Source organism: Mesoplodon bidens (assembly GCF_964165515.1).
Source record: "Mesoplodon bidens genome assembly, chromosome: 12".
NCBI lineage: Eukaryota > Metazoa > Chordata > Mammalia > Artiodactyla > Ziphiidae > Mesoplodon > Mesoplodon bidens.
In genome coordinates, this window is record NC_138168.1 from 35,172,693 (window position 1) to 35,198,401 (window position 25,709).

At 36.0% G+C, this 25,709-nt stretch overlaps 1 protein-coding gene across 3 annotated transcripts in view; it reads right to left on the reverse strand.

The window, feature by feature from the left end:
• The window catches only part of FBXL4 (F-box and leucine rich repeat protein 4), a 71,068-nt gene that overhangs the window by 13,416 nt on the left and 31,943 nt on the right, over window positions 1-25,709 (reverse strand). For all 3 annotated transcript variants that reach the window (XM_081250529.1, XM_081250530.1, XM_081250531.1), the window contains exons 5-6: window positions 20,199-20,443; window positions 12,308-12,521 (exon numbers count right to left, since the gene is read on the reverse strand). In XM_081250529.1, the coding sequence (XP_081106655.1) occupies window positions 12,308-12,521; window positions 20,199-20,443 (459 nt within the window). The remainder of the gene's footprint in view (window positions 1-12,307; window positions 12,522-20,198; window positions 20,444-25,709) is intronic.

The following is a 25,709-nucleotide window of genomic DNA, read 5'->3' on the forward strand; positions in this document are numbered from 1 at the left end:
TAAAATTTACCTACTAACCCTGTTCAGCAGCCTCAAAATCCAAAGGATAACTATTAAGTTATAGAGAATTATTAATGCCTCTACTTGTTACAAGGAAATTTATTAAGAGGTAAAAGAAAGCAGGAATTCAAATTTTCATTGACAGCTTTTTAAGAGATGCTATGCATAAAGTTCAAAATCTCCTATGCTCCACATTACTAAAGTGCTAAGCAAAAATACTTATAAAATGATAACTGATACTTATTATACTCACATAAATGGCTTAGATATTCCACATTTATAGCTTAGTAGAGTTATAATTATGCATACCATATACATTTTATAATGAGACATTACATAAACCACATATGCAATGCTGTGTTCATATTTTGTATTAATACAGGTTTATAATTATTATAACTAATTAATAATTTTTGCAATTAAAAATTTTTGCAGTTAAAAATTGTTGCTTATCGGGCTTCCCTGGTGGCGCAGTGGTTGAGAGTCCGCCTGCCGATGCAGGGGACACGGGTTCGTGCCCCGGTCTGGGAGGATCCCACATGCCGCGGAGCGGTTGGGCCCGTGAGCCATGGCCGTTGGGCCTGCGCGTCCGGAGCCTGTGCTCCGCAACGGGAGAGGCCACAACAGTGAGAGGCCAGCATACAGCAAAAAAAAAAAAAAAAAAAAAAAAAAAAAAAAAAAAAATTGTTGCTTATCTTTAATAAAGAATACAACCCTTACTTGTAACACTCAGTATAGGAAGATAGGATCCCAAGTCTGTATTTCTCTATATGTGGCCCATGCACCACAAATACTGAAGCCCTCACCCCTAGAGCCCGTGCTCTGCAACAAAAGAAGCCACCGCAATAAGCCCGCACAAGGCAACAAAGAGTAGCCCCCTCTCCCCGCAACTAGAGAAAGCCCGCACGCAGCAACGAAGACCCAACACAGCCAAAAATAAATAAATAAATAAATAAATAAATAAATTTATTTAAAAAAAAAAAGACTCCGTGCTCCCAATGCAGGGGGCACAGGTTCCATCCCTGGTCGGGGAACTAGGATCCCGTATGTTGCATGGCACGGCAAAAACAAACAAATAAATAACCAAACCCTGATTCCTAGAAAGCATCTTAAAGAAATAGATAAGTTTATATATCACAGACATGCACCAGCTAAAACAGAGAGACTAGTGACATCACCTGATCACAAGTATACTTTCACTGATGATATATTTCAAACATATCACAGCAATAACTACAAGTAATGAGATAGGATTTTATGAAAGTATGTTCATTAAATGAAAATTTATAAATTTACATAAGAAATACCACCAAAGAAATCCTAAGAACACAATCACTCAATTATTGTAATTGAAGATCCATCTACATATATGTATGAATTTCTCTTTCTCTAATTTAATTTTTTTTTGCCCCAGTGTTCCAATCTCTAAATTTGGGGAAGGGAAATATAGAATAAAAGTTGAAGTATTTTAAGACCTATTTAAAGTACTTGAAACTAACTATATTTAGAATATTTCAATTCAATTACTTTATAGATATTTGCTATAAACCAAATTGTTCTTTTATACAGTTTAAATATACAATACGGTATAGTTTATATACTGATACATAATCACAACTTGAAAATAATATTGTCTTTTATAGGTTAAACCTGAAGATCAGCATTGTGGTGGAAAAGAACGACTTCTGATTGTTCTCTAAAAAGAGAGTGTTCAAGATCATAAATGACATAAATTAATAAAGCTCTTATACATGCCTTTGAGGGAAAAAAAGGAAAGTTCTCTAAACCTAACTGTAGACCTACTCTAGACCACAGTCTCAGAAATTTTAGTATAAGGTTCAAATAATGTGTTAAATTCCAAAAACCCAAATGTGTGAAAGAACAAAACCTAAGACTAAATCACACACATTTGCCTTGCCCTGTAGTCTCCTTTCAGAGCCTATTTTTACCACTGTAGTGGATCTCTCCTATAATAATACAGTTGAATACATCTTTGCTCACAGATGACTAAACTGATCAATTTCCATATCAACCCATGATGGGTGATGGCAGAGATGTGCAGTCAAAAAGTCATGGCAGTTTGCACGCCAGCTGGACTTGACTGTAACCTTATTGCCTATATAAAAGAAAGAATGTTTTGATCAGAGGGGTAAGGGTTGGACCATCAAGGGAGCATAGGAATCTGAAGCACACATTGGTTGATTGACGCTGTTCATCTAAACGATGCTCAGCTGAAGAGGGTGCACTGGTCCAAAGACTTTATCTATTTTCTTCCAAAAGTATGTCTTTCCTTCCTGTTAAGAGGATGGTATCAATCTGTTTTGTGTCGATGCCTTTAAGCATTTAAGTCACATAACTAATGCTCACTGTTCTCATTCTGAACTCACCAGACAGGTCTTATAACAGTGATCTGGTTTCCCCTGTGACATGCCAACAGTGAGAGAATGTGTTAATCAGCTATCTCTAATGAATGCGTCCTTACCAGGTAGATTTCTTATACCCGGTATACTGGTTACTGTCATGAATGTGGATGATAATGAATCTGACCCCCAAGAAGCTTCTCAACTGTGACTGAACCATAGCCCATCATGCAGGTCACACACACTCAATCCCACCAAAAGCCTGGCACTTCCCACTGGCACTTCTATAAAGCAACCCAGGATAGAAAAGAAGTATAGACATATTCTTGTCTGGAGACATAAAGACTTTTAAAAGTTTGTTAGTTTTAGAATATAATATAGTAAAAGTTATTAAAATCTTAATTCTTGATTCTGTTTAAGAACAAAGTAATTATTAGTATCTTTTGTTTTATATGTTGTCTAGCTAAACAAATCTGTCTGAAATGGACTGCCTTTTAGGTGACAGTTAATGACAGCCTGCATTAGTCAATTTAGGTGACCAAAGTGGGTTCTTCCTGCTTCAATTGTTCGATCTTAGTTAATAATCAGCAGTGGCTCTGGTGAGAGGCCACTCCTTTCCTTAAGTCTGTTAAATGCACTTGCTCTACTAAAAGAAAGAGCATCCCTGCTTCTACTTACCAATATACAGGAATGTGTTCTCTAAATCAAATAAGAACGCAGTCAGGAGAACACCATTATCTATGTGTCAGAAAGCAAATTCATGGCACTAAATCAAATCATGCTGTTTGCAAAAGACAGTTTATGTATCTTTTGTAGGAAAGCTCAGGTGCTTTCATTAACAGACAGGGTGGTATGCATTTTTACTTATATATTCACTCTGCTGAATAAACTGGCACAGAAAAAAGAAACTAGGAGGAGAGTGTTGATATCCAACAGAAGTAAAGATCAGCTACTTTTGTTTGTCTTCTAGTTCTTGAAGATGAAGGCAGTGGGGTCCTTGAAACTGTCATCCCAGCCTAGTAGGCCAAGTAAACAGTTGCTGAACCACATTTATGGATTACTGTCATATATACTAGTCCCCTACAATACCTATAATCAGTTTTTGCACTACTTCAAATTCTTTCAATTTATGCTCTATCATTCTTGAAGTGAGGCAATCAAAATTGGATGCAGGTGTTCCATTTATAACTCCAACTTTTAAAAAAACACTCTTGGTTTTTTTGTCTGCTGCTAAGCAACAGAATGACATTCTTACTGAGCTACCTATCATGCCCCATCTCACCCCCAACTTCAGATATTTTTTCTAAGCAACAGAATGACATTCTTACTGAGCTACCTATCATGCCCCATCTCACCCCCAACTTCAGATATTTTTTCCCAAACAAAGAAAAGGTAAATAGGCTCAAATTCCTAACACTAATCCAGATTGTTTTAGACAATGCAAAGGACTTCTCTTGAAGTCACTTTTTATGCAATATGTTAAAAAGTTATCCTTATGCTATCCTTTGTAAGTTGTATTAGTTTGCTAGAACTGCCATGACAAAGTACCATAGACTGGGGGGTAGCTTAAACAACAGAAATTAATTTTTGCAATTCTGGAGGCTAGAAGTCTGAGATCAGGTGTCAGCAGGGTTAGTTTCTTCTAAGGCCTCTCCTCTTGGCTTGAAACTGGCCACCTCCTTCCGGTGTTTTCATATGGTCTTCCCTCTGTGTGTGTCTGTGTCCTAATCTCCTCTTCTTAAAAGGACACCGCTCATATTGGATTAGGCCCCATCCTAATGGCCTCATTTAACTTAATTACCTCTTTAAAGGCCCTCTCTCCAAATACAGTCACATTATGCAGTACTGGGGGTTATGACTTCAACATATGAATTTTGGGGAGACACAATTCAGCCCATGCACAAGTATTTACGAATAGGTTGCAGGTATATGTCCCTTCAGGAGTAAAAGAGAATTATATCTTCTACTTATTTTCAAATGGTTCAGGAAAAAAATATGCATATAGTAGGAAAATCTACTTTTTATGCCACTTTTTGTAAGTCTAAAATTATTCCAAAATAAAAGCTTTTTCCTTTTAAGTATTTAAAAGTCTATTTAATGAGTTAAATTTCTATAGCCCTCCTCTCATGAGAATACATCATCATGTATGGCTAAAGAAGTACTTGCAGTTAATGTTTACCATAAATAATAAGAATCCTGTGAATAGAGATGAAAAGGACTACAGGTACTTAAAGTCTTTCCAATCATTATATACCTCACTCTACTATAATTACTTCTTTGTCACGAATGGCAGAAGAAACTAAGTACAACTAAAGTTCTCCTTCCTGTTTGCTCTAAGTTCCCATCTTTTGCCTAAAAGTCTTGCTTACACAATTCTAAAAGATCTACCAAATTCAGTAAAAAGAAAATTACTGCATTTAACCACTCACTTCACTAGTTATGCTGGGATCACGCAATAAACAGGGTCTAAATCTCAGCTTGAGGGTCATTTCTGTCTCTCCATCACCTAGTACTATCTTGTTTTTCACCAGGCATACATTTACTGCTCCACAACTGCTGAAATTCAACAAATGTATACCCCTAACTCTGAAAAGAGGTTATTTAATGATTTTCTTTTTTTGGTTGATGTTATAAGAAGACATTTGCTATTTCTCTGATGAAGCGATTTTTCATCACAATCCTAAACATACCTAAAGAAAGAAAAAGATCTCATGAAATAAACTAACAAAACAAATAGAACTATATTTCACTATTTTTTAGAGCTAAAAATTCTGGACAAATACAGTTCAAATATTTTCTTACAAGTTTTCCAAGTTGTAGATCCACCCAACCCTCTGCTTAGTTGATGTGGTTATTCTGTAGAAAGACAAACTTATGCTTACTAACTTAGAAAATAAAGAAAAAATGAATTGACAAGTGAGAGTTATCACTCATTCATTCAACACAAGTTTACTGAATATCTACTAGACATATTCACTATAGTGAATACCAGACACTGTACTACGTACTGGTTGTAAAAAGTAAACAGTCAAACATGGTCCTACCCATTAGGGAGTTTTAAAGTTAGGAATGAACATTCCTTTTACCAGAAACAGGTCGTAAGTGTGAAAGCAGTAATTTGGCCTAAATCTCTCTTAGCACATGATGGAAAAGATATTCCAATTTAAGAAGACCTAAAAGAATACTTCACAAAGTTGGGAATGATTGTGTAGGACTATGCTGAGTAAACCTATACTATCATTTTCACATTTACACAAGTCCATCTAATTTATAAAGTGTGTTGTTGTTTACATGTACGACCTAATCTGGTCTTCTCAATAGCCTATGTGATAGGGTAAGTTTTTTGTTAACAGATAAATAAACCTTTAGCTTAGTATAAGTGACTGACCCAAGCACATAAATCTGTCAAGTGGGAAAGCCAAGAGAAGGACTGAGTTTTTTCATTCGGTCCCATCTGCCACAGATTGGTCGCTTCACCCTCCTCCAACAGCCTCAAATGCTTCCCTCTGTCCCAACCGATTTCCCCATCAGTGAGGGGGCTTCCCCAGATGCGGGAATCTCTCCCCTGCTTCAGCTTCCCACCCCTGCACCCCCCAGGGTGCAGGTCCCATCCCGCTTCCTCTCCTCCTCCTTCTCCCTTCTTTCTTTTGTCATACCCAGTTATACGGGGATCTTTACAGTCTTTTCCAGTGTCCAAGGTCTTCTGCTAGTGTGTAGCTGGTGTTCTGTGAGAACTGTTGCACCTGTATATGTGTTCCTGATGCATCTGTAGAGAGAGATGAAGTCCACGTCCTCCTACTCCTCCATCACCTTGGAACTGTCTAGGACTGAGGTTTTTGACACTGATCTCTGATACAGACCAAATAACAAATATCTTCCCAGCTTTTAAATTATCAAATAATGTCTGAATCAACACCCAGACCTCACTGCTAAGCAGTTCTAACCATACCTAAAGTCTGAACAAGATCCTACTGCTGCTTCCTCTCACTGTAGGGTACTAGCTATGGTATTAGCCAAAGTAGTGGAGCTGGGGAGAAAAATCTTAACGAGCTAGGCCAGCTCATAAAAGGCTGGGCTCAAAAATTGGTGACAATGACACTTGGGGCTTGTTTTAAGGTTGCTCTCACACAGTTGACTACCAAAGCAGCAATTAAGCAGTACAAATGAAATGCACTGGGATATAGCCCCCGTGTCTGACAAGGTTACACATGAGGCTCAGTGGTCAATGCGGCAGGCCTTGTTGGTAAAATGTCAGGTACAGAGAAGCCCAGTGCCCTGGGCCCACTGCCTGTTTCACCATTGGCTCAGGGAGGTGCCACATCAGCACACCAGGATCTACCTATATAAGGCAATTCTGACCCTACTATAGTTTTGTTCTCCTGCCTTCTCATTCTTATTGAGTAACCAGACCTGCAATATGTCTGGCTATACCTAACCACTTAAGAACACACTACCTAGACATCAACAATGCACCACTTTACATGCTAAAATATTTGGGGAAATTATATGTACCAATGCCGCTCCCCACTATAGTGTAATATTGAGAGTTGGCCTATATATATAAACCATGTGCTTGAGGTAGTTCATCATGTACGGATTCTACAAACTATTACTTAAATGATACTAAATGTAATTTGAATAACTAACTGTTGTTATAAATTCAGAACTAAGACTTCAAACTAAGTTTGTTCATAATAAAAATAAAAGGCAAAAGTCCATTTGTCTATAGTAGATATTTTAGACTAGAAAATGTTTACAGAATATAACTTAATAGTTTGCATTTTACACTGGATCAAAATGTTGTGTATCTTATTTACAATGTTATATTTCCTTACCAATTACGGATTAGAAAAGGATTAAGTGGTAAAGAGAAAAGCTCTATTTTAGATAGAGGCAGCCAAGCTATTGGAATAACTACTATTCTATGCTCTTATGTATCTTACAATTTTCACTGTAACTCTGAGGCCACCAATTCTGGGTTCAAATCCTGACTCTAACTTATTGCTCTGTGCCACTGGGAAACATTAATCTTTTGGGACCTTCATTTCATCATATATAAGATTTAAGAGTAACACCTACTCTCAATAGACTAGTGTAGAGGATTAAATAATATGCGAAATGTCTAGGACAGCAAACAACGTATTCAGTAAGTTTTCCCAAACTTTGGGACTAAAACCCAGGTCTCCAATATCCTCTAAAGCTGTATTCACTATGCACAGAGATTTGCTTCAATCTTATAAAATGGCATAAATATATTACATTTATTAATGTAAATTATATATAGGCACATAAATATAGCTCCACTACATCATAAATCTGACCTCTCTGAAGATTATAAGCTATAATAGAGTCAATATTTTGAAATACTAATTTTTGCTTACTTTATAATTATGTAGTGTTTAGAAAAACAAGGGTAAAAGTGGCACTGGATAATATGTATTCCTTTAAAAAAAAAAAACCTCTCCCAGGAAGTTCAAATTCATATCTTCTTTTTCTCCTCATATATTTCCTTAGAGCCATCAGAGGCATCTGAAGTCAACTGCTATTCCTTCTTTCCAAGACAGTTTATAACATCTGAATGTACTGCCAGCAATTATGTGGAAGGTTTAGAGAGAAGCCAATCCCCTACATCTTGTCTTCTCACTCTGTTTTCTCCCATCCACCAACATCATTGAGTGCAGGACTGAAGCAGTGAACATATGGAAGGGAAAAGGGGGTGACATAATGCTTTGCCTAAGTGACAAGGGAGGTGCTTATAGATGGATGCGAATACCAGTGCTGTGGCTTCTGTTTGTTTTAAAAGAGACCAGCTGATTGTGTTGTCTTTTCCCTTTATTCCTCTAAGTTACTTGGTGCCCGTGGGAATGACAAGATAACAGAAGTGAATAAAGTACAGGCAGAGAGACCTGGGAAGCTGTAAAAGTAAACACTGCCTGGGTAGGTTTTTCTTAATTTTGAATTTTGCCATTTATATCACTAAGATGACACTATTTTTTATTTTATTGTAAGTCAACCGTAGATCAATGAAAATCAACTGTATAATTTTTTCTATGTCAGAAAAATTGTGTAGGGTAAATTTATAAATGATTTTATGGTATTTTAGCAGATAGACAAATAAAAACAAACTTTAATAGGTAGTAACATATGGTACAAACCAAATTTTACTTAATGCAGTCATACAGTGATTTCACATCTATGTTTAAGTAACTGAGGGAAGCTGAGCTGATGCTATTTAGACTTGGATACATATGTATAGGTCTCCACTCTTGAGAGATGAAATCTTCTCAATTCCTATAAATCACACTTTAAAAAAAATATGTAGTCATATTCTATCAGTTTCTTGGGGTAAATGGAAGAAAACTGTGGACTATGTAATGATTCCCTGACACTTAGATCATGTTAATTTATGACATTTCAAAAGCATCACATGGAATATATTTTTACAAATCATCACAGATGTAAGATGCCTAGCAAGTTGATATAATTTTTTGGTTTTTACCCGATTTTTCTTCCTGAAGGTTCACTTATTAATGAACTATGCTACATTTCTTCTTAAAGTTAAATTTAATCAGAATATTTTAAAATGAGGCATCATCTTGCTCAGAGGATATCAGACACACAGAGCAATATAAAACAGTAAATACACCAGTAAAAAGCAGGTGTGGCATAATTCCAGAATAGATAGGTCTACCCAAGAAAAGAGAGCTGACAATTTTACACCCACATAAATGACGAGTCATTTCACCACAGACCAGTGAAAACATGGGCTAACACTATCTTTAAACTGGCATTCAGGGACAATAGTCCTCTCATTTTACAAAGAAAGAATCTTGGACTTTGAGAGACTATGTGAGTTAAGCTAGTCACTGGTAGGGCCAGAACTAGAATCAAAGTCTTCTTTCCAACAAAGCAGGTCACCAGTTAAACTCTAGGTAAAAATTTTGCCCCAAACCAGGAATACTATATTCAGACTTCCATAGATTAGTTTAAAAACTACGTCAAGCTAAAGATATCTACTCTGATCTACCAATAAAAAATGCTATACACCCAGATGGTTTTATAGATAAATTCTAACAGATAATTCTCATTTGTTAAAGTTATTCCAGATCAAAGAAAAAGATGTTAATGTCACAAATCATTTTGCTAAGGTGTCATAATCTCAGCTCCAAACATGATAAAATGGCATGAAAAGGAAAAACACAGCTCAATTTCATTGAAGAAAGCAGATGTAAAAAGTATTGATAACTCTTAACTCTTAAAGAATATTTACAATGAACCAGGTACTGTTGTAGACACTTTATATATATTAAATCATTTAATCCTCATAACAACTCTTTGAAAGGCATACTATCATTATCTCCACTTTACTGAAGCACAAAGGGTCAAGAAACTTTCTCAAGGTAACATAGTTTGTAAGTGATAAAGCTAGAATCCAAAATATTGGATTCTAAATGATAAAGCTTGGCTCCAAAACATTAGGAAAATAACCCAGCTATGTATTAAGTTAAAACATGTAGGACAATTATACTGCAATAAAGATGTTAAAAAAAAAACTAAAAACATGTAGGAATTACCGCAGGAATGTAAGGATTGTTCAACATGTCATTATATTAATAAATAAAAGAAGAAAAAAGATCAGTGTGGTAATGGAGGCTTTAAAATTTTTAAAAACAATATACATTTTTGATAAAAATATTCTTAATCAAATGAGAATGATAAAGACTACTTATCAGAAAGAAACATCAAACAATATATAAAATTAGTAAGCTACATGAGGAATTTCTATTTAGTTCACTAATGAAGTTCCAGCGCCTAGAGCAGTGCCTGGCACGTAACAGGCATGCAAATATTTGTTATATAAATATTAAAAAAAAAACTCCCTCTCTGTTAGAAATACAACTGGGATACCTATTGTGACTCTATTATTCTACATTATTTATGAAGTTCTACTTAATGTAGCAATACTTTAAATACTGGAACAGAGAGAAAAAGTGTATTAATTTCCAGATTATATAATTGTATCACTAGAAAACCCAAAAGACATAAGTTATTAGAACAATTATAAGCATTCAGTAAGGTGAGCAGATACAAGATAAATATACAATAACCTAATTTTTCTTTATATTAACAATAACCAATTAAAGTTAAATAAAAGAAAATAGTATCTGAGACTAAAAAATAGAAGGGTTAAATTTAACCAGAAAGAAGAAAACTATAACATGTTCTTGGATGTAAAACAAGACCTATATGAACAGATAGGAAGCCTTATTAAAGAGCAAAATGAAATATAATAAAGGCACTGCTAATAAAATCCTTGCTGAAAAATATATCTGAAAGAATAGTATACAAGGATTTATTTTAAGTTTAAAAAGAATAGAGAGGAGACTTTCCTAACACACAGTAAAACATACCACGAAACTGCCATACTCTTACTACTGTTATTAGTAGCTAATATTTATTGAGAGTTTACTGTGTGTTCAGCACCCTCTAAGTACATTACATGTAATTAATTCTCACAATGACCCTATGAGATCTGTATTTTTATTATCTCCACTTTAGATATGAGGAAAGAGAGAGATTGAACACTTGGCCAAGGCAACATTCAAGACAGGCAAGGGGTCACTAGAGTGGGGTACACCATTTTGGAAAAGTAATTTGGCTATCTTATGCATTCATTTAAATATTTACTGAATGGCCAATCTTTACCAAGTATGATACTACATACCAGGAACACGGCAATGAAAAAGACAGACAAGGGTCCTACCTTCATGAAACTTATATCCCAACGTGAGGAGACAGGTGACAGTATGAAAACCAGTAAGATAATCTCATAGTGATAAAGTTGCTAAAAAGAAAATACACTGTGGGTGATATGACAGAAGCAAACTAGAAGGGGGGGGAGGGTTACCTTTTATCAATGTCTAAGAAGCCGTCTCTGAAAAAAAGAAATTTAAGTTGGACATTGAGTTGAGAAGAGGGCAGCCATGTAATGAGCTGGAAGGATATTCCAGACAGGCAGAGGAGAAAAAGCTGTGAGCTGGGACTGGATCAGAATGTTCAAGGAATAGAAAGAAGGCCAACATTACTGGAGTAGAGGAAACAAGTATATGGCAGTAAGTGGATGTTTATCACAGGGGCTCAGGCACATATTGTGACCAGATATACCACTTACAGAACTCTATCCTATAGCAATAGTAACCGGTACATATAAAACTCTGTGCAAAATAATGTTATCGCTAGATGGTTTGTAAAAGAAAAACAGCTGGAAAAACCGACATATTGACCATTTGGGGAACAGTTGAGTAGATTATGGTAAAATGTAATATGTATACATATAGCTGATCCACTTTGTTCTACAGTAGAAACTAACACAACATTGTAAAGCAATTATACTCCAATAAAAAAAAAATGAAAACAGTCAGGTGGTAGTATATGTAATGACCTGGTAAGATGTCCTAGAGCTATGTGAAAAAAACCAAGCAGATCAATAAATAGTATATGACTCCATTTTTCTTTAATGAGACTCCTAAACTATGTATTAGGGATTTTAACTCCAAAGTCTGGTCCTGGATAAACTCCACTTTGCTTCCTCCCACTCCAAGCAAATGTTCTCCTACATACTTTCCTCCCACCTCTTTCTCTAATTCATTCCCTGCCTGCATTTCGGCTCACCTCAGCCCATTGCTTGCTTCTTTATCTAGAAACGTAAACAGCAGTACAAAAATTCTAAGAGCACAGAGGATAACATTTTCTTAAAATGAAAAATAACCACAACACAATAGACTAATTCTGAAATGACTGAATCAGCCAGCTCTGATGATTTTAGAATAGTCAGGTTGCATCATACACTTAAACTATTTGAAAATCAGAAATCACATTATTATGAGCAATTACAGGTAACTAAATATTCGGTTGGCTATTAACACTACCAGAGGTGTAAATCTTACCTCTACTTTTGTTCGATAGAGAACGAGTCGTTTAAGGCCACATAATTTGGCAATGTGGTTGAAAGCTTGAGGTGGTAGTTTATCACAGGATGAGAGATTTAAGTCCTGTAGATTTAGACACATCTCAGAAATAATGTCCAAGCAAGTTTCATTAAGGAAGTGGCTGCAAGATAATTCAAGACGCACTAATTCAGATCCACAGACCTTCAGAAACCTGTAAAAACAATGTTCCGTGTGAATTTCATAAAACTAAAAGATATTTCTTGCAAGTACTTTGGAATTATATCGACTCTAAGCAGACACCTTCAGAAAAAATAGATTTCTATTAGGGAAAATAAAAAACTTGTTTCACTTAAATTCTCATTTACTACATGCCAAAACAGGCACGGTTAGGCTAAAATATATCAACCTAAGAAGATAAAATGGATTCACATCACATAAAAGGTCAGCTACTGCTACGTGGGAAATTAAGAAAGCGGAGGGTGCTTTTCTTCTACTTACCTGTAATTCACATCTGAGCTGGGAGAGCCAATAAACAAAACATAACAAAACTCTAAAACTCTTGGAAGATATTTCTCCCTAAACAGTACCCATTCAGTACTGGATAATTTATTTTGAATGTGGCACACAAAGTGCCATCTCTAAATGACCTCAAAACAAATCAGACTAGTCTCCTCTCAACTAAGAAAATTTCTGGGTTGGTTTAACTATACTGTTGAGATATGTTCCTTGTAACTGATACTATTTAATGCCTAGACTGACGCTGAAATTATTACAAGATATTCAATTGCAGCTTCACACAAAATACACAGAAATAACTTCATGTGGAGGATACAAAACCCTTTATCAGAGTAGTAATAACAATATGTATCTTCATTACATTACAGATGGGGGGAAAACAGTCCTTTCCATAATCATCATCTGATAATAAAAGTAAAATGTGAGCCTACAAGTATTCTTATCCCTGAAACTTTATCAACAAGTGGTGCGCCTGTTTATCCCTTAAACAAGCGCACCACTCATCCCTGTCCAGGTCTCTTGACGTTTTCTTGCCCATCTCAGTGTCACATCAGTCACATACTGTTATTTTATTTATGCCACATCTTTTTTCTACATGATTTAATTATTAGCTTACAAATATACCTGCAAAATAAAACTGACTAAATCAATCACTTATGAAAGTAAAGGAAGTAACACTGGACTTCTAAGTCAAAAGATGGATATTTTGCCCTGTTCCACCATTTCCTAGCATGTGACCTTGGAAAAGGCATTTACCCAAGTCTCAGCATTTCCTCAGATGTAGAAGGCAGACTAGAAACATATTAACAGCATTCACCACCCTGTGGTTTTGAACATCCCACGATAATGTGAAAGCAGTTTGCAAAGACCAAAGTACCCCACGAACATTAAAATAAAAGTGAAATCTTGGCCAACACACATTCAAACAACAATTAAAAAATTTAATTGCTACAAATTTTATATGTTGCAAATAACTCAGTAGCCCACACATCTTATTTACACCCAAACATCCAAGAACATCCCTTTATTCTTAATCCACTGCAGCGTATATTCTGCTCTCCCTGAATTCATCCTTTCCTTTTAAATGCCAAATTAAATGGCCTTTCTTTCCAGGCCTTGTATTACCTGATTTATTGTGGCATTTCACACAACCGCCCTCACCTTCCTTCAAATTCTCAGATAGTCCTCTCGCTATTCCCTCTCCTTAAATTCCTCCGACCTGTCTCACTGCTGTGTCCTTTGTATTATAGTAGCTAAATTGCCAGTTTGCATCAAGCACCTTAATTCATTCACTCAACAAATATTTATTGAGCTCCAACTACGACCCACAAGTTACTCTAGGCACTTGGAAGTTGGCAGTGGGCAAAGCAAAGTTCCTGCTCTCATGGGGCTTACTTACATTTTGGGAGGAGAGGTAGACCATAAACAAATAAATTAAATGAGTAAAATGAATAGTATATTAGAGAGTGAAACGTGCCAAGGAGAAAATTAAAGCAGAGAAGGACAACAGGAAGGGTCAAGGGTAGACAGGGTGGTAAGGGAAGCCTCACTGAGAAGGTGAATCAAGACCCAAAGGAAGTGAGGGGGTGAGCAAAGCAGTTCCCTGGAGAAGCTGCACTCCAGGTGAAGGGAGGGGCAAGCACAGCAGCTCTGAGGCAGGACAGCTCAGACAATGCCTAGAGCACGGAGCTGTCAGGAGGCTCAAAGTGAGGGAAATGGGGAGCACATCAGAGAGGTACGGGGCAGTTCAGAGTGTGTGTCCTATAAAGACTCTGGCTTTTATTTTGAGGGAGATGGGATCCTTAATCATCAGAGGGTGCCGAGCAGAGGTGTGGCACAACCTGCTTGTATTTTTTTTTTTTTTTTTTTTTTGCAGTACGCGGGCCTCTCACTGTTGTGGCCTCTCCTGTTGCGGAGCACAGGCTCTGGACGTGCAGGCTCAGCGGCCATGGCTCACGGGCCCAGCCGCTCCACAGCATGTGGGATCTTCCCGGACCTGGGCACGAACCCGTGTCCCCTGCATTGGCAGGCGGACTCTCAACCACTGCGCCACCACGTAAGCCCCTGCTGGTATTTTAACAGGGTCACTCTGGTTTCTGTGCTCCGCACAGACTGAAGGAGAACAGGGGTAAAAACAGGGGGACCCTCAGGACACCACGATCGTATTCAGGGAAGAGAGGATGGTGCACTGGATCCGGTGGTGGCACTGAATGCCGTGCTCAATATTCAGACTCAGGACCTATTTCAAAGGGAGGCAGTGTGTACTACATGATGACATACCTTCTTCATACTGAACTGAACTCAGGCTCACCTATTTCTCAACCATAATTTATTTTTCTGTTAACCACAGTTTCCTTACATACTGATTTGTTTGCATTGAGTTTTATAAGGTGCCTCAAATCCTTCAGCAATTGAAACAGATTCTTGGTGTACCCAGTACTTAGCATGATGTCAGGCATGTAAAAAACACTGGATGACTTTGTTGAATAAATCTTCCAATGGTGAAAATTCAGTTGAAGAATTTCAATTTCCTCTACTCTGGAACAAACTAAGTTTTATGGACTCAGAGAATTTTTCCCTTAAGAGGGTCAAACTCCTAAGAAATATGACAAAATTAACATTTTTACCGTACTCTGAGTTATGGCTATTTCATCACTATTTATAAGCTAGCAATCTAGAAATGAATGTAGGGTGTCAGAGATCTGGAGTATCCTATTTTGATTTGATACTTCTAAAATTATTTGCAGATTACAAAAGTTAAATGAGTATATTCACTCTTAAAATTAAAATCTTTAGGCATCTTATCTCTTGAAGGTCTTCATTATTTGGCAAAGCACTTTGTTCTACAATTCTTTTTGGTATTGGATTTGGAATACTTTGATATTTCTTTTCTCTTTGCTCTCATTAATGAACTTTTCCCTTCTAAAGACAGAAAGTAAATCAACAGAAAGCCAACTGTTAATAGACTAGAAAACATCCCAAATTGATTGAATGAATGAAAAAATTTGGAAGCACAATAAAGATAATGATCATGCTTATCTACCTTTATGACTCTCTCTCTTCCTTTTTATATACTGCATATTTTTACCGAGATTATTTGGTCAATATCCCCATAGTCTCTCTTCCTAAACTTACAAGATCTACACTACCTACTTTTTCATAATATTTCCATTCCAAGAAGGCAGAATTAGCAGCAGAATCAATTAATTAGCTGAACACCACTCTTGTTTCTTTCCTTAATGCTCCTCATAAAGTTTTATTTTAACGCATAATTACATACATGTTTTTGTCTTGGTCATCTATTTATTCATCTCAATTGTGATACTGGTCACTTGAAAGGAGAATTATAGCTTGTCTACTTCCTGCAGCCTGTTCATACCGTGTTATGAATTCTCATCAAGTATTTCTTGATATTGAGGGTATTAAGAGAAGACCTAAGTTCAGATAAACAATCCCAAACGAGGTTTCTTGCTCCGAGAAATGGAGTCTCTGGAGAGAGAAATAAATTGCTTATCTTTATGAGGTGAATTCATTTGTCTAGATTAATATAAGTACATAAAAAGTAATTTACTAAATGGTAACTTGCACCCTAAAATAATTAACATCACATGAATGAATGATTTAATCTGAGTTTATTCATCACAAAATAAAAGGCACTAATCCTTACAAGCTGCCTGAAGTATCAAGGTAAAGCGGAGAATTAGGTATAAATATCCACGGCTTCCGATTGCTAATCTCATGTTTTGTTAGCTGACCCTCACTTGAGTTTTATAAGACAGTATATTTAAGATAATTTTAATCCCAAATAGCTGGAGCATTATTTACTATAGCTGATCCAAAATAAAGTAATTAAAAACAAAACAAAACTTCTTGCTTAACTGTGTATGGTACTATCTAGCAATGGTAGAAGGAAGTGGAAAAGAAAGTCTTAAATTGTCTTTAATCTCTAGGAATTGACCACCTAAAAGAGACAACAGTGTAAAACACAGGCAGGCAACTGAATAAACAAATATATGAATAAGCAAAAAGCTCTCTATTCCAGAAAACTGTAGCTCTGTGTCAAAACATCAAGTTCTTGAATCTAGAAAGCATCCAGTAATGTTTTCTGAAGGGAACAAGTAGAAGGGCGAGGGATAGAAATCTCTACATAACTGAGGTGGAGCTCAAGGTGATTATTTTGAGCAACTATCTGAAGAAAAATGATAGAGGAAAACTAAATAGAACCTAAGACTTTTTGAACATCAGAATGATAATGATTAAGCCTCAGAGCACCAACAGGCAGGGAGGCAAAGGCATATCCAAGACTTTACGGAAGTGTATTATAAGAGAAAAGTGGAATTACAGTAGATGTGATTTTAATGACTAATGATATAAATGAGCAGTACTTGAAGTTACAAATCACAAATCTGTAGATAGAATAGGATTTTAATAACTGATTAAAAGTTTTAAGTTCTTATTATTCCAATTTCCCTGTTATTTTGAATAAAATAAATTCCTAAGCTCTTTAAAATCCAGTGAAACAATTCCAGCTTGTGAAGATAAGGTTTTTAGGTAACAAAAATAAACTATATCAAACTTTTCCCAAAGACTTACTCAAAAAGCAAGCTCATCATCATTGGTCTCTATTTTAAAAATGTACTTTTTTTCTTTAAAGTATTACAAGTAAGTCTTCTTCACAGTAATGAGCATAAATAGACCATACTTACTCATAGATTATTCATTAAAAATCAAGCCATGAATATTTATTGTTTATTCTGGGGATGCTGCCTATAAGCCATAATGACTATCAATTCAGCAGTCAAGTCAAGGGGGCCAACAGCAATCAGTAGGCAAAACGCCAGTATCTCCCACCCAAAAAAAGATTCTCTCTCCCTGTTATTTAACCTTTTTATTTTCTTAATGAGAACAATGACTGTACTTAAAGGAATGCTATCAAGATTTATGGTTTTACTGGCTGAAATACTCCTGTGAAATATGGAAAACTTAAATTTATGTATGTACTTTTGTGATTATTTAAACAGCCCCGCGGCAACTAAATGGCTGAATTGAAAATGGAAGAGAAATTGCTGGTGAGAAAGTAGATTGGAGCTTTAACCTCATAAAAGAAGATCTTTATCCAACACGTGTCTAAGATTTTAACAATAGCATTGCGAAGTTTTCTTCTCACAACTTATGTTTCTGCTCATGCACCCGAAGAAGCTACATCAAGTTTTTAAAAACTGATTTAATACTATCTCTACATTTTATTCATTATACCATGGTTATATGCAACATTTTGCCAAAGAAGCTGGACTTCAGCCATTCATTACCAATATTTTCTTTAACTCATTAGTTGCCTCCCTGTTATTTTATTTATAAAAATATAGGAAGGATATGTTTAAATGTTTATTCTTATATCTTTATCTTTTCTGTAGCAGGAACTATATTATCTATCTCTTTACATGGTCCACGACACTCACCATAATGCCTTACACACCAAGAGTGAAAACAAACAGTAAGTTCCTAATGGTGGGAAACATTGAAAAAAGAGCTATGAGGGATTAAAACACCCAAAAGTCCTTATAATGTAAAATAATGCTTACTGATACCAATGGTTCTATCTGCTCTCAGAGTCAGTTAGTCTTGGCTTATGATCTATAGTGCATGCTCTGAATACCCACAGTCATCATTAGCTTCAGTTCTTATTGGTCCCATTAATAGCGAGGAAAATTAGCCAATGAAGTGTGTGTGTCTGCAGCAAAAGGAAGTAGAAAGGACTAAGCTTGTGTTCCACTGGAGAGCTGTCAAAGATCCAGTAATTTTCAAAATGTGGATTCTATAAAAATTTACCAAAATCACACTGCCAAAAAGAAATGCCTTATTTTTCTACTATATATATATTATATATATTATATATATATAATATATATTATATATATAATATATATATAATATATATATAATATATATATACCCTTTTAAGCAAATTTACATAATAAAAAAGAATTTTGTATACATAGCCTGTTGTAAAATCTTTAGACTCTGACCCACAATCCCAGCATGTTTTATGTAAGAACCCCTTCCCCTGGCTCTATTTCTGGCAGAAAAGAAAGAAACTCAGTGCATCCATGGTTTCAACATGTGCTATAAGCCATTACTGCTTGTGTTTATTTTTTACTTTGATGCATAAATTATCAATATTAGCATTTTGAACACATTGGTACTATTTCAAACATGACTTCATCTGAATCTAATGGTATCAAATATTTATTTCTGGAACTGCATCTTTATTTTTATACTTTAAGTCAAGGGGAACAAAGCTCAAAATATAGATTTCTAATTCATAAACCACTGTTCAGGAATGTATCCACTGGGGCTATGTGTAGGGAGGGATGTAGTTCATTCTAACTTCTAAAAACATGATAGGAGATTATTCATTAATCAAAAATAACAGGTAATTTCCCCAAAGTGTCTACTTCTTCGTTATTTAACTTAATGAAAAGGATTATACTGTAACATACAATGAGAATAACCATCAAGGTTAGCAGAAAAACACCTGTTTCTTTCACAAGAAAAATGACTATGGGGAGTTCCCTGGGGGCGCAGTGGTTGAGAGTCCGCCTGCCGATGCAGGGCACACGGGTTCGTACCCCGGTCTGGGAAGATCCCACATGCCGCGGAGCGGCTGGGCCCGTGAGCCATGGCCGCTGAGCCTGCGCGTCCGGAGCCTGTGCTCCACAACGGGAGAGGCCACAACAGTGAGAGGCCCGTGTACCGCAAAAAAAAAAAAAAAAAAAAGACTATGGCATTACTAAATGAATATGTACTCGTGCAAGCTTTCAAATGTTTAACAGGTGACATTTAATAGTAAGGAAACTAAATGCTTAAATAGAAAGGAGCAGAAACACCTGGGCAGGTCTGCAAGTGTGGTCGCCTATTTAACATGCAATTGCATTTTCAACATAATTAGTTTAAATGAGCTTCTAAATTTGGGTGATGTATTGCACATGTAATTAAGATTTAATTAAAAATGTTCTATAATAAATTGTTTTCTATTTCTGACAAATCACATTAGGGAGGTAGATTTTGATTTGGAAATAGTTTTTAAAATGTGTTAATCATCTGTGCTGAAAATATGAGAAAGACAAAAAGGAGCTCTGTTGAAAGTTACTTGGGATTTAAAAAATATGAGGTAAAGGGCATAATTTCCCTCCATCTTATGAAGTCTAGCTGAAGAGGACAGTGAAACTAACTCATCCACTTTTGTAAGCAGAAGCACTCTGAACATGATCTAAAGTACATGATATATAATTTCAAACTTTTATTATCAAAACTACTACATAGTAAGTATAGCCTGCTGATTTAAATAACCTCAACAAGGCTTGGCACTAACCTGCTAAATCCCGAAACAGAGATGAAGCCCCTATTGCCAGTCCAAGATAAATTAAGCCACTGGACGAGAGTACAGCGAGGCTGCAGAAATTCCAGAGAGGTGTCATTTAGTTTTGCCCAGTATGGTTGCAGATTGAGGTGGATGTACTGCAGAGGATCACAGCAATGCTGGTTCAGTAGTTTGCAAGTCTGTGCTAATCTACACAGGTCTGGTAGTGTCAGATGATTCAGAATCAGTTGAATGAGCTACATAAAACAGAGAAACCAAGATCACCCAGACTGAAAAAACAGTATCACTTTTTGAAGCATATGATATGAACTAATAAAGAACAACAGTATCATACATTTTATAACAATACTTTCACATACTAAATAAATCAACATTCAACAGAATTATCCAAATCAGTAGTAACCATACATACATAAGGCTATATATACTACATTTCAAGAGCATTCAAAGTATATTCAATTCATGTCGACTATTTTTTTTTTTTACAGTGCAAAGATATATTTTGGTAATCTATTGAATAATACAATTTTTCACAGACTTAACATTTACGAAACATCGACTACACATCAAACACTAGTGAGAAGAGCTCCCACTTTCAGGGTTTCCAGAGTCCAGTGGGGACTGATAGGTACGATGATATGTTTTAATAGCTTGGATAGACGCATAGACCGCTACTAGAGCCTGACCCAAGACACAGGCCTAACCACAGTGAAAGCGGACTTGGACCAGCAAGGCTCAGCTTTAAAGAGTGAGAGGCAAAACTGGGGAGGGGAAAGATTAGTTAGTGGTAAGGACTGGGTCACAGAGAGCCTCACAGAGGAGCCTGGATTTATTCTGAAAGCAATGAGGAGTCTTGAAGGGACTTATGTAACTGCAGAGTGAGAGAGTCAGATTTATGGTTTAGAAAGATCATTGCAGGGAGCACTACTGGAGGCAGAAGGGAAACCTGCCTGGCGGCTACTGTAGATTCCAGGGAAGAGGAATCAGGGGCCTGCTTAAGGCAACTGGCAGTGACTAGGGAGTAGCTAAACAGATACAAAAAAGTATTAAGGAGGAGGAATCAAAAAGCTTTTTATCTCTAATTAAAATAGTTTCTTTGAACTAGTTCAAGATTTGTTTTTTTCTTAATGGTGAACAGTCGGGGGCTCCTAAACTAATTTTCAAAGAATCACTGCTAAATAGCCTATTCTGAACCAAGAAATACTAAGAAAAAAAAAAAGCAAATATTTGCTAAATGGTAAAAAAAATCTTTAGATGAGAGAGAAGGTTGAGTTTCTTACTTAATGCAGTGTATTTATCTAGCTATACGTTTTGATTTGCAATTATGCCCTTTAACCTAAATGCTCTTTGTCAATTTATTTAACTATGCAGGCCCAGTATTAAATTTAGGTCAGAATAACACTGTTTGAGGCCAAAATATGACAAAGAGTGACAACAACATATTTAAAATAAGCTTGAAGAGTACATATAAAATATGAGGATTGCTGACTAATACATATATTGAGTATGAGAAGGCTTGGGGTGTTTTTGCTATTTATTTATTTATTTTATTTATTTTTTAAAATTTCTTTTTGGCTGCATTGGGTCTTCGTTGCTGCATGTGGGCTTTCTCTAGTTGCAGCGAGCGGGGGGCTACTCTTCGTTGCTGTGCGTGGGCTTCTCATTGCGGTGGCTTCTCTTATTGCAAAGCACAGGCTCTAGGCACGCGGGCTTTGGTAGTTGTGGCACGTGGGCTCAGTAGTTGTGGCTAGTGGGCTCTAGAGCGCAGGCTCAGTAGTTGTGGCTCGTGGGATTAGTTGCTCTGTGGCATGTGGGATCTTCCCAGACCAGGGATCGAACCCGTGTCCCCTGCATTGGCAGGCGGATTCTTAACCACTGCACCACCAGGGAAATCCCTGCTATTTATTTTTAACATTTGAACTGGGCTTTTGAAAAATAACATTAAGGTGTGTGTGTATGTGTTATAAAAACAGGGAAATGTAAGGAAATAAAAAATTAGTCTAGGGCTTCCCTGGTGGCGCAGTGGTTGGGGGTCCGCCTGCCGATGCAGGGCACACGGGTTCGTGCCCCGGTCCGGGAGGATCCCGCATGCCGCGGAGCGGCTGGGCCCGTGGGCCATGGCCGCTGAGCCTGTGCGTCCGGGGCCTGTGCTCCGCAGGGCGCGGGGCCACAACAGTGAGAGGCCCGCGTAAAAAAAAAAAAAAAAAAATTAGTCTAAAACCTCATCATTCTGATGACATGCAAATTGTCAACAAGCAAATTATACAAACAACAAAAGAAAATTCAGGTAAAATATTAGAAAATCCAAACACTGAAGGCAGGTAGAAAATGAGTTTTTCCCTCTCCAACCTCCAATCTAATAATCCCTCTGCCCCTTGGTAAATACTGCTCACAGTTTTTCTGATCTCTTCCAGATAAATATGTATGAAATTCTATTCTTGGATTTGCACCAAAAGAATGATACTTTATACACTGTTCTGCACCTTACTTTTCTCATTGAATGATGTATCTTGTAGGTATTTCTATATCTGCACATACAAATCCACCCCATTCCACCTTACAGATGCGATACACTAATTCAGCTAATTTCTCATTGATATATTTCCTGCTTTTTTCCCTATTATAAATAACACTGCAATATCATTTTGTGTATCTTGGCAAATTTTGCAAATACATCTTAGGGTAAATTTCATGCATTTAAACGTTTTGATATAAACACAAAATTGCCCTTCAGAATGTTTGCATCAATTTACCACAAACAGGGCATAAAAGTACCCGTTCACTCATAACCTAGACAGCACTGGTATCAATACTTTAAATGTTGCCATTCTGAAAGCAGGAGAAGGAAAAAATAAAATAAAACAGAAACAAAAATAGTATGGCACTGTTGTCTTGGGGTTTTGTTTGTTTGTTTTGTGTTTGTTTTGTTTTGCGCAGCTTGTGGGATCTCAGTTCCCCGATCAGGGATTGAACCTGGGCCCTCGGCAGTGAAAGCATACAGTCCTAACCACTGGACTGCCAGGGAATGCCCTATTTGCTTTGTTTTTAACTACAGAAATGTAATCCTTTGCCAAGGGAACTGCCAATGTTCCCTTCCTTCCTGTTGGTCTGTTTCTAGACTCTATTCTGTTCCATTTATTTCTCCCATATCAATAGCCCTCTGGGTCAAATAAATAACTTTTGTTCTGACTTTTTAAAAGTTTATGTGTGGGAATGCACCAGATCCTTTGGTTGCAAATGAGACTCTATCTTCATTGTTGATCCACAAATATCAGTACTATGGCTTCATAATGTGCTTTATTATCTGGTGGGACTAGTGCTCCCTCCATCACTCTTCTTTTCCAGAATTTTCCTGAGCATTTTCATAGTTTTTAGGTGAACTTTTCTATTAAAAAACAAACAACAAATTATGTTTGCATTTTACCTGGAAGTTCATTGAACACATAGATTACTTTAAGGAAAACTGACATCTTTAATCTTTACTTCATTGTGTCTTCCTACTCAAGGGCGTGGCATGATTTACCATTTAATGATCTTTTTTGATCCTAGAGTTCCTAAAGCTACTGATTTTTATCTATTAACTTTGTAACCTGCCGACTTACTTATTGTTCCAAATAGTTTTTGGTCTCTTCTCCTGAGTATTCTAATACAAAATCATATTGTCTGCAAATGATGATAATTTTACAGCCTTCTTTCCAAAAATCACGCCTCTCATTTCTTTCTCCCATCTTCCAGCATTGGATAGTATTTCCAGAACAATGTTAAGTAACACTGACGTCTTGTTCCTGACTTTCATTTGTATGTGAGGCACATATGTAATTAAAAAATTTTTAGTAATTACAATTTTTTAGAAGTCAAAAGAGTTTAGTTAATGATACAGTGCTGTATACTTGAAAGTTGCTGAGAGTAAATCTTATGCATTCTCACTACACACAGTCACACGAAAGAGTTAACAATGTGAGGTGATGTATGTGTCAATTATCTTGATCTTGGTAATCACTACACAATGTATATCAAATCATGTTGTACACTTTAAATATATACAATTATATTTGTCAATTATTCCTCAATGAAGTTAAAAAATAAAATAAATTCAAAAGAAATAGGTGATATTAATTTTAATATATTTTATTTGATGAGATATATTAAAATGATTATCTCAACATGTGTTCAACATAAAAATTATTACTGAGATACTAAATCTTTTTTTGTCATATTAAGTCTTTGAAATCCTGTGTGTATTTTACACTTTCAGCTCATCTCAATTCAGATTAGACATAAAGTGCTCAACAGCACATGTGGCTAGTGGCTACCATATTGAACCATGCATTTCTAGTGTTTGATAATTAAATATGATGTTAGCTTTTGGTTACTAATATTTGGTAGCAGACAATTCGTAGATAGCTTAATAAGGTGTTTACTTTTTAACAGACACTGATAAAAATTCGGATATCTATCCAGCTTCCATTTGTCAAACAATTTTGCACATCTACTGAGACGATCGTAGGATTTTTCTCCTTTGACTATGATATTATTTTATAGCACTGTACTATTATCATATAGATTCTCTAATACCTAAACACCCTTGAATTCCAGGAGTACATCCTGAATGACTTTTTGTATTATATTTTAAAATAATTCTATTCACTATATTTTGTTTGCAGAAGTAAAATTGGTCTGTAATTTTATTTTTATGTGCTAGAGTACTATAACAGCTTCACTAAGAAGTTAAAAACTTTCCTTTTTCTTTATGCTATGAAAGAGTTTAAATAATACAAGATTTGATCACTTCTTAAATGTCTGAAAGAACCTATGAGCCATCTGGGCTTGGCAACCGTAGGACCTTAAATATTTGTAGAATGAATTAAAACTTGGTTGTTTTAACTACAATATTAAAAGCTATTTCAGTAAAACTTTTAAGCAGTTAGTGAAAAGAGGCATTAAAAGTTAAATATATCCATGTATCAGAGGATAAATAATTTAGTTTTTTCCAGATGATTTATAATTTAAATAACTCCCAGCAATTGCTGGCATCATTCCAAAGTCACCAATATTAAAAGATGTATATTGTGTGAAAACATTTTCTGATCCTTAATATTATATTTTAAGTAAATTTCAAAGTAGAAAAAGAATAATGAAGTTATTGAGACCATGACATTGGCATGTGAAAAAGCACTTTTGGATTCTGATTAAGCAAAAGATAACAGGTTTTAGGGCCACAAGATAATACCCATTAATTATTACTCATCTAGTATCTAGTGTCTGTCAAAAGATGTTTTTATATGGGGGTATCCTAGCCTAAAGAACCATTTGACACCATGCTGAAAGTAAGATGTTGTATGTCTCAAACCACAGCTGATCTGCCCTCAAAACCCACTCTACTCATAACACAATTATCTTCAACTAAGGAAACATTATGTCACTTGACATATTTAAATGTGGGTTTTTTTTTTCCTTTAAATAACTTGGATTATATAATTTGGGCAACTTTTAAAAAAAGAG